The sequence below is a fragment of the Osmerus mordax genome, chromosome 17, assembly GCF_038355195.1.
Source record: "Osmerus mordax isolate fOsmMor3 chromosome 17, fOsmMor3.pri, whole genome shotgun sequence".
NCBI lineage: Eukaryota > Metazoa > Chordata > Actinopteri > Osmeriformes > Osmeridae > Osmerus > Osmerus mordax.
Genome location: NC_090066.1, coordinates 8,513,242 through 8,529,119, shown reverse-complemented (window position 1 = coordinate 8,529,119; position 15,878 = coordinate 8,513,242). Strand labels below are relative to the sequence as shown.

The 15,878-nt window shown below is 47.1% G+C and overlaps 2 protein-coding genes across 3 annotated transcripts in view; one reads left to right on the top strand and one right to left on the bottom strand.

Moving 5' to 3' along the window:
• Window positions 1-857: 857 nt before the first annotated feature.
• On the bottom strand, window positions 858-1,994 carry mrps33 (mitochondrial ribosomal protein S33). Of its 2 annotated transcripts, none has more exons than XM_067254682.1 (3): window positions 1,801-1,994; window positions 1,457-1,673; window positions 858-1,347 (listed from the first exon to the last, which is right to left on the bottom strand). In XM_067254682.1, exons 2-3 carry the CDS (start codon window positions 1,669-1,671, stop codon window positions 1,242-1,244), a joined length of 321 nt encoding a protein of 106 aa, XP_067110783.1. In that variant the 5' UTR covers window positions 1,672-1,673; window positions 1,801-1,994; the 3' UTR covers window positions 858-1,241. The 2 variants fall into 2 exon arrangements, with proteins under 2 accessions (XP_067110783.1, XP_067110784.1); XM_067254683.1 differs by having other exon boundaries at window positions 866-1,347; window positions 1,849-1,978.
• A 4,154-nt stretch (window positions 1,995-6,148) lies between these two features.
• tmem178bb (transmembrane protein 178Bb) overlaps window positions 6,149-15,878 on the top strand; it is a 55,152-nt gene continuing 45,422 nt past the window's right edge. Inside the window, exon 1 of the mRNA XM_067254551.1 lies at window positions 6,149-6,530. Coding sequence (XP_067110652.1) covers window positions 6,149-6,530 — 382 coding nt within the window. The remainder of the gene's footprint in view (window positions 6,531-15,878) is intronic.

The following is a 15,878-nucleotide window of genomic DNA, read 5'->3' as shown; positions in this document are numbered from 1 at the left end:
GAGGAAAGGAACGTAGGCAGATGTACAGGAGGGGGAGACAGAAACGCGAGAAAAACTGTTTTCGGGGTTAACGGGAATGGATTTAGTGCATCTGATGAGAGATGGGTAGTGTGTTCAGCGATTGATTGGTGTTTGATAGTTTGCAGTGCTGAAGTAGCCTATCGTGATAGCCAATAGGGTTATAATAATAGGTGGATTCTGAAACACTGTTTACATTTTCTTGCAAATAACATCAAGTATCTCGAAATGCAAGGCTTTTTTCATTGTCTTGTTTGTTTGCTTTTTTGTTGACATGCTCCTGAAATCATCTGAACAGTTTTTCAATGAGTGACTTTTTAATCAGCTGCGCAGGTCTTAATTTACAATAGGATATTCTTACACAAACTCACAGCATCGTGCACTGGGGAGTACAATGTCCCAAATATTGGCCTAAATATGGTCCTTATAAAAATCCCCATTTGCCAAAAACCGTCAATGATGTTTTTTTTTATGTTATCAGATGTATTGAATGAGTGGGCTGGCTTCTCATTCTGGACACCAGCTGAGTGGACAGGTGGCCGTGGCTGTGACTAAGGATATGAGATGAAACAGGGGGGTCTACTAGACACTGACTATCTCTTAAAGCTTGTCTATGAGGCTGGACTTTCAATATATTCCGTATAACACTGCACTTTCCTCCTAACAATATCTTGTTGGCAAGCAATGTGCTGGGTAACCCAACGCAGCAGAGCTGGCAAAGTGTAGACTAACACCATGCCATCCGATGTAGCAAATAGTAAAAGGCTGTAGCACTGGAATCCATTTTTGCATTATGATGCTTGCTGTAGGTCATGAATGCATCAAAACTAAACATTTTACACTCAGAAGTATTTTATTTTACATGTTAATGTATGGTTTGACCGTAAAAGGGAAACAGCTTTTTAGAATGATAAACATACACTGAACATACACTGATACAGTAATGTCTCTGTGCAATCAGGGGCACGCATGATCAGATTATAATGAGCTGGATATAAAAAATAAGATCAAAACAATGTGAAATATGTGTACACAAACCTTGTATTGGTCAACTGCAAACATATGCTAACAAGGCGTGCATTGACCAGCTGTTAAACTTCTACTAAGTCAATTTGACCCATCATTCGAGAATGACTCCTGTCCTCCACAATGAGTGTGGTTGTCAGTCATGCCATTACTCTGGCCACTCAAGGTAAAACAATAGTCCAATACCAAAGTTAATCTTATTTTTTCTTGGTAGCTCTCTTTCCTTCTCCTTTCTTTGGTTTTCCCTTGCCTCGTAGTTTTTTTAGGCGCCTCATTTCGTCCTTGAAGTCCTCATGCTCATCTCTGTAAAAGGGGGAAAATATGGTTATTGAGGGAGCGTCTCCATTAAGGACCAACACTGGGCCTGCATCCAACTTAAATCGTGTTCAAACACATTAAGAGATCTAGTTACCTGAACAATCCCATGAACCTCAGCTTTTGTGTCAGTGCATAGTAGATCTTGTGCTGAGGGTACCAGTCGTAGACTTCCCTCCTCTGGGCCATGGGCTGCTCTTTGAACAACTGGACAACCTTCATGGAACTGGAGTCCGTGGAGCGCACCACGTCCCCAAAGATGCGTGCACTGAGGCGCGCCATACGCACAGCATAGTTGGACAGATTGGCCATTGCTGGAATGTACAGAGAAGAGCATTTGCCAAAATATTTAGCCAAATGTGATGTCCATTCTGGCACAGGATGCCACAACATTGAATGACAAAATGGCACACTGACTGTGGCTACAAAGCCAATACGTACCTGTATCTGGTCAGACAGACAGTCCTGTAATATCCAATGCATACACACCTCTAAAGAATGAATCCACACATGGATTTTCTGTTTTAGGAGCTTAATTGTTGTTTTAAAGCTACGTAAATATACTGCTTAATGTTGTCTTTACGCTAGCAAGCTAACCTTCAGACATGCCATGAATAGTTTAAAGCCCATCCACCGAATGAACAGATGACTGCGCAGACGCAGGTCGCATTGGTTTGATTTGTCTTTCGTTTGGCAAAAACGTTTCTAACCAATTATTTTAATTTATAATTTGTCTTTTGTACACATAGATATTAGTTACTTTACACAAAAGGCGTTTAAATAAAAGAGCATAAAGGTATATTGTTTTGATGTACGTTGACCACATGGGATCTAGCGTGAGGAACAGTCCGACGCCGTAAACAATCCGTCCAACACAGTTACTTTAGATTTGTGTATATAGTTCCACTTAAACCTTGATGGCCTGTTTGAAAGTGCAAATTATATTATGTTCCACATAAACGTTCTTATATTTATTACATAGTTTAAGGTGGTTATATAACTACACATTGTGTTATTTTAACCTCTATACTTTCTGTGATTCAGTCTTATCTCATTGTTTTATTTTTGTTGTTATGGTTTTGACTGTTAATTCAATATACATTTTCAATAGTTGGGACATCTGGCCATTACAGTACACCTCTACTCTGCTTGGATTTTAGCCTGGCCACCATGTATCAAATGGGCAGTGCATTTGGCAAATGACTTTGTCCAACGTCATACTTTGTCCAGAGCACGTCTAACTTCCACTGGCTGCTGATGTTAGACAAAGGCATACCCAAAGGAGTACTGTAAGAGCTGAGAGTCCACCGAATGCCTTCGAGGAACAAGAGGCAATGAAATGCTTTTGCACTCGCCAAATCTATAAATAAGTCTATAAAATAAAATGTATTCCTCAAAAAGCAATATCTTTTTTTGGTATACCGACTATAATTGGTCTATAATTGCAAATCAGACTGATTTGACAAGTCATAAAAAGAGAGATTGTGACAGATTGTGACGTTTATAGTTTATATGTTAAACTACCACAGGATGGCGACAAATGCCAGGAAATTGTGAAACGGCAGCCAGGCATTAATAATAAATTGTATTTAAAGGAGCCTTTCTCGACACTCAAGGACACCGTACAAATTACATTTAAAAACAGCAAAAATAAAGAATACAACAACATTAAAAAAGCAGTAATAGGCAGAGTAAATGATATTTAAATGGAATATGCAGCTTTAAACAGATGGGTTTTGAGTTCCGATTTGAAATGGGGGAATGAGTCAATATTTCTGAGTTGGGGTGGTAGTGCATTCCAGAGACAGGGAGCAGAGCGGCTGAATGCTCTACTCCCCATGGTAGTGAGGCGGGCAGAGGGGACAGACAGGTGTATGGAAGAAGAGGATCTGAGGGAGCGGGAGGTAGTGGGACCCTGGAGGAGATTGTACAGTACACTGTCTGCCCTGGTGTGCCCAGCCCCATACACACACAGCTTCAGAGCTGATCATGAAAACATTAGAGCAATGAGTGGGTGGTCAGAGGACCCTGACATAATGTATGACTCACCTAGCTTGGCATAATGATAGAATAAGTGGACCTCACAGCAAACACTGAAGGACAAGTATTACATTTAGTCATTTAGCAGACGCTCTTATCCAGAGCGACTTACAGTAAGTACAGGGACATTCCCCCCGAGGCAAGTAGGGTGAAGCGCCGGCGAATCGAGCCAGCGACCTAAAGATTACTAGCCCAACTCCCTAACCGCTCAGCCATCTGATACCCTGCTGCTCCCAATGTTGTAGTTGCTAGAGAGTATAGGGCCTGCTACATCACAAGCTACACAATTGAACAAGGTCAGAGGAAGAAATATTGATCCTAGTTGCTTTACCGCAATCACACACACACACCCACAGACACACGCAAACACACACCTCATCAAAGGCTTGCGTGTCACTCCCATTGTTAGGTGGAAAAAATCAGATTTCTTCTTAAACTGTCATATGGGGAGAGAGGCTGTAGCATTGACGTCACTACGAAAACGCGCTCGGTTTTGACAGCGGGTCTGTCCACTAGGTGGTGATCTGTTGAAGGGAGAGGTTCAGTTTAACAGCCACCCCCATCAGCATTACGATCACGTCCTATCTCCTCCAGCAGTGGATGTATCCATTAATACAGCGCCGACGATGAAAATGAAACAAGATAACATGTACACAAATAGCAATCGACAAATTGGGTGCATTGTAGAAACTAAATTAATTTTCAAAGTGTATGTTTAAAAATGAAAAGCTGTGGGAAATAACTTTTCAACAATGCAATGTCTGACTTTTTGAAAGTGATTAGTAATCTGCAAAGTGTCACTCAGACTGACAAGACGCAAGACAACCGCCGCAAAAAACAGTGGAATATTGTTGTTAAAGTGAAATAATTATGGATCTGCCCCCCACCCCCAAATAAATAAATAAATAAATGTATAATAATTATAAAAACAATACATAGAAAAATATATAGAAATTGTTCCCAGTTTCCAAAAAGTAGGTATAGGTGGGTGGGTAGGTCAAATTTAGGGCTACAATAGGTTATCTTGAAGTGAAAGGCACGTGAATAAGGTTAAGGACGCTGCCACAGAATAAGGGCAGAACTACGTTTTCTTTATTGAGCTGCTAGTGTTTCCTTCGCCAGGGAAGCTAGCTACATTGACAGGCAAAGTTGATGACTCTCCAGCTGTAGGCTGACTCACTGACAGGTGGGCACTAGCACTCCCATAAATTATTCAGGAATGCCCGTCTTCCAATTATTGTATGCGCAGGAGTCAGTGGTGTCAGTGTTTCCAGAGGTCTATTCATTTATTCATACAGTCATAAACAACATATATTAGATTGTATTTTTCTCCATACATCAAAATACTAGGCCTAAACGTCTCTTCTATCTACTCTTATCCTCTTCGTCTCATAGTTAGGGTAATTAGGTCTGAACCAAAGGTCCAAATTACATTTCGAGATCTACTTTGTGGGCGGGTGTGACAATGTGTTTGGTCAAGTAAGAATATTATCCACAATAAACAAGATTGAATCAATAAATATGCGATGTGACTACATAATTTATTAAATGGTACAACACATTTGATTAGCAGTCATAAACGATGGTGTCTTGAAGATGCGTAAATAGAAAATTAATATCGGTAGTGGCTCGCCTACATGACATCATCAGATTGGAAAACCTATATAGTCAAGGCTTTTATTTGTAGAGTGTAGCCTAAAATGTTTGCACCAACCCACGTGATTTTGCAACCTATCGCATTGTAGTTTTTTTTACAGCATTTTATCTCGATAATTTTGTAATGAGAGCGAAGGCAGCTGCCACGTCAAACAACATAAATTGAGAATTGCCGACAGCGCATGTCAGTATAGTGAAGAAACATCTTTGAGAGGCTTGCTGTGAATATTTGAACTCCCAACACATAAGGCTATAGTTTCCGGCTGCGTTTGGAATAAATGAGATAACTAAAGCATTTAAGGCGGTGAGTTGCATAGACCAATCCTTTTTACATAATATATTTTTGGGGCTTATTGGAAATAAGTAGACATACGGAATGTGAAGTAAATACCCCATGATTTTCTTTCTAAACACTACCGCGCAATTGCCACTGGTTAGTTAATGTAAAGGTGTGACAGCTGTTTTCCATTTACTCTGCTGCGCAAATTAGTTTGGGTAGCCATGCTTTTGATCGAACATCAGACTGCCTTTTTCAAGGGTGGGGTGGTTGTTTAAAATCACAACACTGCTCACTAAACTAACACAATTAAAAATATATATTTTAAAACAAGCAAAGACACGGCGTATTATTCAGAGGTAATAAAGGTTCTGGAGATGTTTGATTCAATTTGAATAATAGCCTAATGGGCTACGTCGATCAGCTGGCTAATGGTGTTGATTTGAAACTGTCTGCATGGGTTTGAACATCCGTCCCTATGGTTGTCTCCCCCCATTCAGGCAAATTGCATGGGAAGGGCAACGGATGGACGTTGAGCGAGGAATGAGATAAGCATCTTTTCACTCGTCGAGTTGTACCCGCGCAGCTGCAGCTCGCTCTCCCGCAGCAGCAAAGGCTTTGCAGGACATCATTCGGCGGCTTAAACGAAGACATTGCCTTGTGCTATCTACATTAACTTCAATTGTATGTCGGCACCTCAACGATGGTATCAATGTTGGTCTCAAGGGGTGATGTAAGCTGAATTGTTGGATGCGGTTGCACGCAGAGGACCTGTCCATATGCTGAGGTGCTGATGCGGCTTTGAGAGAAGCGAGCATGGCTGCCGGGAAGTTGCTACTCTACGCCGGGCTCTCCCTCTCTCTCTGCGCTCTGGGTATGCTAGCGGTGGCTATCTGTTCCGACCACTGGTACGAAACGGACGCCAGGAGGTATAGGGAACGGTGCCGAAGTTTCTCCAGCCGCCGGAAGGTCCCAGGCTTTATTTACATCCCAAACAACAGTCTCCCGTTGCGCGCTAGCCGATCCAGGCTGGACCACTGGGAGGAGAAGCTGCTGTTGGCTCGCAATCGACGGCAGCTGTTCGCCATGAGCGCTGCGGACGAGTGCAGCAGGCAGTACAATTCTACCAACATGGGTCTGTGGAGCAAATGTCATCGACTGGGCTTCGACCAAGATATCGAAGACCTCATTCGGAAAGGTATGAATGAAAGCTTAAAAAGGCTAATGCTTTGTTATGTACATTTTTGGTTTGTAAACCTCACACAACCAATTGACTATATGTTAACTATAAGATGAATTCAAATGCTGTGTCAATTATTATGCTATCGTCCTACTCACCAAACAATATCGACTACAAGGGATTCAAAATATATCAAGCATAATTTGAGACATCAAACACAAATTTGCCTGTGGCAGTTTGCTATGTATATGACATCTTATCGTGCAGAGGGACACTTTCATTTGAAGCCAATGCACTGTGGCAATGCACGACTATACTGCTTGGTTTCCAGTCAGGTGGCTCCCTCTGAGTCCAATGATGATGGCCTGACCCTCCAAGTGTAAACGATGACGTAACCATTCTGTAGTCAAGGTATAGCTAACCTCTGCCTCACAAACGTGAAAGACACCCACACAAACGCGTATGCACGCACGTGCACCCCCCCGCACCCACACGCATACAGTATGCATAGTGGCACCCCCCCCCCCCTGTATGCACGCTGACTCGCTCGCACTAACACCGACCTCATCCTTCATAATCTTGTCACATCCTTTTGACAATCCAATAAACCTCGTGGGGCAGTCACCTAATGCAGACCTAATGTCATTAAGGCGCCACTGCCAAATGTGTACCCTATTGTCAGATCCAGACAAGGCCCTCATTCATCACACTGTTGATCACGGGGCACTTGTGTCGAGAACATGTCCGTCTCTGTGGCATAGCTGGCACGGTTGCCCGCACGCACGCACGGCACCGTCACCTGGCCTGGCCGGCTGGCTGGCAGGGTTTGGACGGAGGTCAGTGTGGAGCGCTGGTCCGCGTCCAGCCAGCGAGGGAGCAGGCGTGTGAGGGATGAGGCCGGCTGCAGCTGTGGCTCTCTGTTTGAGGGTGGTTCACTGGCCTCCCTGACCCACCATCTGCAGCAGGCAGCCCCTTAGTGTGCCCGGCGAGCTCATGAAAGCACGCACAGTCTAGGTGGATCCATCGAGCGCCTATCCATTCAAAGGGGCCCCCATTCAATCAGCCTCTGCTAAAGGGATTTCAAGGATAATGCAAGGAATAGACTATTCTTTCTATGTAGGAACGAGTGGGCTGATTCCTGTCTTGTTCTACGAAATAAAATAGATGCCACTGTGTGAAATTCTGGAAACCTGCCATTGCAGTTAATTGAATTGAAGATTAAGGGAATCTGCACCCTTAGTCTGATCTGGTTTAGAATGGAGTGATACAGTAGCAGACCTGATCTACTGATCAGCCTGATCCATATGGAGAGCTTAGATCACAATGCCCTTGATCCTCCATGAAAGCCCGAGACCTGATATAGTCAACCTGACCGGGGATCCAGGAACTCATGGCATGGTAGCGTCCAAGTTTGACATGCCCACACTGAACGCCGGTGGAGCTAAGCGCACACGAGCTAAAACACACAGTCTAACAGGCCAGACTTATCCTCTGGGATCTACAGCGCGTCGCCATCCAACCCGCCTTGAAGAAACCCTATCAATCCTGCTCAGTGTCTGGTCTGAGAACCTGGAGATGTTGAAATGACCAAATGAAGGCTTGGTAGGAGTAGTTGAAGGATTTGAAGACCACACGCGTCATGGAACGCTTCTTGTGCGAATCGATTTTTTTTTTGTTGCCATGGATCCTCTCGGGTCAGGCTCATGGTCAGATCGTGGTACTCCTTCATCCAGATGTGGGGCGAGCTCTAGATGGCTCTTGCTCGTGGGGATTACGGTTCAGTCGGAGCCTGTGTTTTTGGATGGCCCTGGCAGCTGTGCGCGCTTGGCCAGATCAGCAGCTGCCCCACTGCTCCTTTCTCCTGGGCGTCCTCCGTGAACGCGACCCTCATCACATCCTGAATGGGGTAGCAGGAGACTCGGAATGACAGTCGTTGAAGGATACAGGCACAAGCCATGTCATCCGATTCGGTCGCTACTGTACGCGCCTGCACTTGTGGTGAGCACAATGCAGGTGATGTTGTGTTTGTGGGTAGGCGTGTGTGTAAAGTTATTATTCAGACAGCTGGTGTATATTTGCCTGGTTTCTGCTGACACGACTGGACACAGCATCTTTGCTTCCCCTGCCGGAGCAATGCCTCCCTCCCTCTTCTCTTGTCAACTGCTCCTTGGTGGGGAGAGGGAGAGGGGAAGGATGAAGGGAAATAAGAGAGAGAGATCCTAGATACTGGAATGATATCTTTATTTTGGTCTGAGGATAAAGAGAGAGGGAGGAAAAAGAGGAAGGAGGGGGGGGCATTAGGAAAGAGCGGATTAGGCGTAGAGGAGCAGAGAGCGTGGGGGTAAGGCCCCCCTTGTAGTGGACCATCTGTCGTTGCAGTCCCAGGGGTGGGAGGCGGGAGGGGGCGGGGCCCTTGATCAAGACATTCACAGCAGATGGTCCAATCAGAGAGCAGGGAGCACATCCTTCCAGAGACTGGGGCCTACGTCCCGTTTGAGCCTGGGATTGGATTACAACGCTCCCCAGGGATCCATGTCCTCGCACGGGAGCGCTAAATTGGACATCTTGGGAGGGCAAAGCGCCTCGCTGGTGGTTCACACAGGTCCCCCTGTTACGGAGAGTATAGCGAGGCTTCCAGTACTAATCGAACGGATCCCTCCCGCCAAGTCGCGTTGCCTGTACTGCTGGGATTCTCTTATCACGATGAAATCCAAATGCATTTTTAATGAAGTGGTAGATAAATCGGTTTAATCTCATGACAAACGACTAAATCACATGGAGTCCACCTACTATAGACTTACAATGTCTCGATGGGGGCTTTAACCTATTTACATATAAAGCCTGGGCTATAGAAATGCACTTAGCACAGAGGCCTTATCCCCGCTACTGATAAATCCTTGTAGATGTTGTTTTGGTTCATTTGTTGTCCTCTCTCTAACAAACCTGAAAACAGGCCGAATTATTCGTCCATCCATCCATCCATTGCCTGGCTGCTAGTATCTTTGCTCTTCCTTATTAGTCGTTGCACAACAATACAATGGGAAGACACAGTGTAAACTCGGGGAAAATCAAAGCATTTTGGATCAAAGACCTGAAACCGTGGCCCAGTATATCTAATAAGATGCCCACAAACAGCAGGATGTTCAGTTTATCTCACCAGACAATGTGGCCCCCACTGTCTTTTGTCTGCCAAGCTGTCATTTATATCGGGACAAAAACAAGGATTTTCTGTGCAGGAACGAGCTTATTGCTTCAGCCCCAGCGGTTGAAGGTATCGGGTTGCGCCCCCATATTGGATGGGCAGCATTGATCACGAGAGAGCAAAGTGTGTCCGTCTCCTTGATTGATCGCGTTTCTTCATCTCTGCACCCATTCGTGGGGACGAGGGATCACAGGGAGGGGGGCTAGGCATGCAGGCCCGATCAATACTCGGCGGTGTCATTTCCCCATCATGCGCTGTTGAAATGATGCTAATGCCGCCATAACTACTCCATTGACAGGCGGGATATCGACTCCGCTGTGGGAATGCGAGAAGGCGGCCGAGGCATCCGAACGTCGTCCGCGCGGAGCGGAGACCCAGCGGGGGGGGGGGGGGGGGGGCTCCGAGACTGCCCTAGCACAAGTAACACAGAGTAGGGGAACCACGGGGTCATCCGGTACTTTCCACAGGTCATCCGTCTTTCTTTCAGAAACGTTACTCCGTTTCCTGTCGAGAAATTCAATTGGGGAGGGGGAGGGGGAGGGGGGGGATTCAGAAATGTAGTATATATGAAACGGTGCCCACTTCTAAAGGTTAGGCATTTGCAATGACGACGCGAAAGATCAGTTTTGCCTCTCTGCGAGGCAGTCAGTCATCGCATCAAGCCCATCTGACTAGCCTGTATACAGGGTGTATGTCCAGAGAGAGAGCGAGAGAGAGCGAGAGAGAGCGAGAGAGAGCGAGAGAGAGCGAGAGAGAGCGAGAAAGGGAGGAGGAACATGAAGCCCAATGTGGAAATGGACCGAGAACATCAGGAAGTGAGGGAGAGCGACGACGAACCCCCAAAGATGATTAGGGGGAGAGATATGAGGCATGGTGGTGGTTTGTCTCCCTTGCAGCCACACAGTGGGCATCCATGTTTCATGACCCGACGCTGTACTTTTTCGGTTTCCCTAGAGGAGCTGTTCTCCTCCCATATTGGCACTGTAAATACGGAGGTGTGAGGGGCTTTGGAGAAGGAAGAGAAGCACAGAGACGAGCGTGGGCGAACGGCTTTTCAAAGAGCGTGGAGACCCCGAGGAGCCGCTGCATTTAGTCGAGGCGCAACACGAGCATGGGCGCACTTGCAGTACACATGAGCATGCACGTACAAATGCACACGCACACACACACACTGATACGGCTCGGGAGAGCAGAAAACGTCCTCCCATGTAAACGTGTCGGGAAAACGAACAGTGACACATGGAACACAGTCACGCATGCATGTTATTTGGTTTGTTTCTTATGACCTGGCTCTACGTTCTCGATCGCATTCAACAGTCCTTGGGACTGGGTGTACACACGCCCACACACACACACCATCCTTCAATTTGACACAGGTTAGCCCTGCCTGGTTAGACTTTTCCCATGGCTGTGATTTGTCTTGTGACGAAGGTGGGGGTGGGAGGGGGGGGGCAGGGGTGTTGGAGTGGAGTGGGGGAGGGGGTGGGGGTAGAGGCGTGGCGGGTATGCCAGGCGTGAAAATCCTGCGCTGGGCACCGGAGCGGGCACGTGTGGCCCAGAACCCACTGTGCCACATCCGCTGAGATGGATGCCGCCTGTTTGGCCAATTACAGGGAGAAGTGGAGGGTGGAGAAAGGGTGGTGGAACAGCTGCTCCAAGTGGAAGGCTATGACTCTCCTCCTCCTCCTCGCTGCACTGCTTTTTTCATCTTCGCGCACGCTTGTTTGGAATCACTCCTTCGACGTGAGGCATCATAGCTGCTTTGTCTGTCGTGTGATCTCTCTCTCGCTTTCGCCGACCCTCCACGGGTTCCTCCTCAAAGGAAAACGGCGGAACATTCCGGGTTCCTGAAAACAAACATGAAACCCGTTCACACGCGCCACTGTTCCCATTCATCTGTAAAACGCATTCGCTGACTGGACGCCTCTCAGTCTCGCTTGGGTGACCGTAACGAGCGTGACCGTAACAAGCGTGACATTTGACTGGATGGTCGACAGTTGTCCGGAGATGGGGGAAGATGAGAAAGAAAAAGATGAGGGGGTGTTCGCGAGACCTCGTTAACAACTGTTCTGTCACATACGGCCCTCCTCATCACTCCGCAGGCTCATCTAATCACCGGGCTTCCTCGCTGGGGGTCAAACCGTGAACCTGGTCATCTATTTTAGTGAAGGTGTTCGACCTCAGCATCTTGTGCCAATTATTATCGGTGTATCATCGCACCATGTGCTGTTTCAGTGAGTGAGTGAGCGATGACACTCCCATCGGGCCAGCGTTGGGACAGTCACTTCCTTCCAGTCGTTATGCTACGACATAGCCGTCGTCCACACTTGACACGGACGATACCTGAAACGACGGTTCGATTCGGATTGCGCCAGTCTTGGGTCGAATTAGCCCTTTTTGATTCCCCATCAATGGCTCTGTGGCTCTTCCACCGGAGGAGGGGTTTGCTGCCAAAGGCCCCAAATCCCTCAAGAGCCTCATCAAGGGCTCACCAGAAACCCTGGGCCTGCCTGCCCAGAGAGACGGCATCAATCAGGCCCTTTATCCGAACCAGCCCAAAGACTGAGCTACTTGTTAGGGTAGAGAGGGATGAGGAGGACGGAGGGATAGATGGCTGGACGAGGGAGTCGCCATTCTACTGGAGTGTTCCGCAGCTGCAGCTGACTTCCCATTGCAGTGGACAGAGAGCTACTTCTAACTCTTATCTGGACAACATCGCCCTTTTTCTTTTTTTTGTTCTTTTTTTTTTTCTCCCATAGAAGTGTTTTTGTGGTCGCTGCAAGAGCACCTAGCCCTGGTGGTGATGGCTCGACGCAAGGCTGGATGAGCCATTTTGCTCCAGTCGGTACATTTCGCTCTCTCGCTCTCTTGCTCTCTCTCTCATGGAATGTAGTACTGTAGCAGTTAAGACTACCCAGCAGCTGCACCCAGCGATTTTAATTAGAAAAACTGTGAGAAGAGGCGACGTGACGTCATAATCTGAGAGAGAGTGAGTGAGAGAGAGGGAGAAAAACACACACACACCCTCATCCCTGGTTTTGCGTAGTCATGGTAACACGGCGCGGCCGTTTGACAGATGTTATTTGGGTGGACGGCGTTGGCAGTGGGGCAGAGAGAGACAGAGGGAGGGAAAGCGGGGGGGAGAGGGGGGGATTCAGTACGGGTGTTTTTTCTCGAATGTCGGGAGGTTAGAACAAAGACCTCCTTCCCGGGCATGACGACAGGAGAGGAAAGCGAGCCTTGAGAGAGCCCCTCGACGAGGCGCGTTCGCCTTCAAACCAATCCCTTTAACCTTGCTCTCCTCCATGGCTTTAAGGGAAGCGTCGCTTCTCAGCAAGAAGAAGGGGGGGGGTGAAACACAAAAAAAACATCTGAAACCGCCACCGGCAAACATGATACTCACCGTCCACCAGAATCAGAATCAGAATAGGATTTATTTGACATGAAAGTTTGCACGGACAAGGAATTTGCTTTGGCAGGAAGGTGCATACAATAAACCACTAGGGACCTACAATTTAAATATGTGGACTATCTATACTAGTATGTGGACTATCTATACTAGTATGTGGACTATCTATACTAGTATGTGGACTATCTATACTAGTATGTGGACTATCTATACTACACGCGGTATGAAGTGGGCCTTGTACGTGCCAACGGACCTACACTTGCTTTCCTCAGCAAAGCCAGTCCATTAGAGGGGCAGCATGACACCCCTTCCTACCTGCTTGCGATTGTGGATCCCCCGTCGCTTGGTCCTTGCCGTGTTGTGACTGTGTGTTCAGGGGGAATGAACAGGTAGAGGGAGATGAGGAGATGGAGGACACGGGCTCTCACACAGGGACGAGGATGCAGGGGGTCGAGCCGTTAAGTCGAGCGAAGCGGCACTCTTACCCAGGCTCGGTTCCACCACCTGTCTGACCAATCATATACATACACACACACACACACACACAGGGCATACAACATTTGCGTTCCAAACGGAGACCGCTTGCGCCAAAGTTACGCGCCCATGAATGCACACTGTGGAGTAGGACACTCACACACACACACACACAGCCACATCCAGTGTTCATACACTCTGAGATGGTTTTAATTAAGGGACCTGGCATGTGCCTGAAACTGAGCAGGTCTCTGAAATGGCTTTGACATTTGAATGACATCCATTTCTCTCTGAATAATTGGATCAGCCCTCAACGCTGACAGCTTGAAATAGGTGTTGTGCCCTCCTCTGGATTCCTCTGCAACTACCCCAGCCGAAGCAGCCGCTTCCCTCACAGCTGCCTCTGTACGACACATGCACGCACACGCGTGCGCACGTACACGCACGAAAACACGCACGTTCACAAACGGCACACGTGCACATTCGCGCATGCACACAAGGTCGATCCGTGCTCACGTACTCCCAAGACGCACAGTCGCCATACGTGTAAAGACAAAGACGCGTGTGACCGACGAACACCACACGCATGCACGTTTGGTCACAGTGTAAGTCCTAACGCATGCCAAACAGAAAACGTCTGTTATTCTGGTTAAGATTGAGTTTACGCAGAAGTGAGTGGTGTTTCCTTTTGTTTGGTTTATCTACCCACAGGCATAATTTGATCTGGCAATTGCTTTCACTTTGTTTTCCTGCTTTACGAAAGCCCCGTGTTTGTTGAGTTTACTTAGATTGCAGAATGCCTGCAGAAACCATTGCATTCTATTGAAGCTTCTGCAAATATTTGGTTTCGAGTCTCGCTGTGATGAAAAGGCTTTGGATGTGCCCAAGGACTGACTTTTGTATGGCGCGCCTTCGAGGTATGAAGTCAAGCTATGAAAAGCCTCCCACCTCAATGGCTTTGCTCAGATCTCCAAAGTCCTATTGTTGGAGATCCACGTTGAAATGTTGTCTTGACGACAACCCCCCCCCCCCCCCCCCGTTTTGGAAGATTCTGACCTGACGGTTGCTCTGTATTGCGTGAGTCTCAGGTGATCGCGTTCTCCCTGTGTATTGTTCTCCTCCCTCTAGATCTTTCTCTCTCTGTCTCTCTCTCTGCCTCCGAGCCAAGAAGCCGTGGAAAGACGCGTTGCGAGTCGAGTTCCCCGAGACGGGCTTAGATCTAGCAGCTCCCCCACCCACCGAGCCCCCCTCTCCCCCCGCCCCTCTCTCAGCTCCAGGGTGGTGTTTTGAAGGTACACCATCAGGGGGCTCCCATTTCCAACCACCTGTGTTTTCGGCGCTGCCTTCGCCACGGGCCAAACATTGGCTCAACCTCGCCCAGCACTTCTTTCCAGGCAACCTTTTAAAAATTCCTTCTTTCGCACACACAAACTCACTCAAGCCATCCCTAACCTCGTGTTTTTTACTCGATAGCACAGACTCTTGAGTGACGTGTTTGTTCCCCACCTACCATCTCTCGCTAACATAATACACTGTTTTTACAAAGTAGCATCCGTTTCCCACTCAGACACTTAAGTGCTGTTTTAAAGACTGATTTCATGCATTGGCGCCACTTCCACAGGTCTGCTGTTGTGTTCCTTGTGTTGTTTTTTGTTTGTCATTGTTGTAGCAAATGGTGATATCACTTTAAAGGAATGCCACTGTTTGCCCTGTCACCTGGGTAGGTGAGGGAGACATTCTGATTGTTAGAATTTTTTTTTGGATGTTTAAATCAATTGCGTTGGGTGGATTCCGTAGTGCATCCAACGAGGGGAAAAAAAAATATGAATCAATAATGTTTATTACAAAAACATGCATTAAAAATGCATTTAAAGCCTACTGTTTTTTGTTTTTTTTTTCTCTGTGAAGAACCTGTCACGGACACTGTGTTCTCTGAAGCAGTGGAAATCTAGTCAAAGAACAAGACTAACTTAGCCAAGCCTTTGAAAGTGACCCTGACTCCAGAAGTGTTGGGCATAAAATTGATATTTGAGGGAATATTTGGGGGTTTCGTTTCAAGTTCGAGCTCCCTCCCTCCACCTCCCTGTCTCTCTCCTCTCCAAGCGAATTCCTTAACTTTTCTTCAAAGTTCAGACGGGGTCTGTTCAACTTTCTGCACGGTCTTATTATCCCCTGTGGTCCAGAACAGTGAAACAAGTTATCATCAAGGTATTGAGTTGGGAAGGAGCCAGGGCCCTGTCCTTACAATTGTGTTCTCCCTGCTATCTGTTCATCACACAGG

Bases quoted from the DNA above. Each gene is read 5' to 3' on its own strand.
- mrps33 (XM_067254682.1), bottom strand. From the start codon at position 1,671: ATGGCCAATCTGTCCAACTATGCTGTGCGTATGGCGCGCCTCAGTGCA. The intron at 1,348-1,456 runs GTAACTAGATCT...CCCCTTTTACAG, and splicing joins AGGTTCATGGGATTGTTCAG to AGATGAGCATGAGGACTTCA.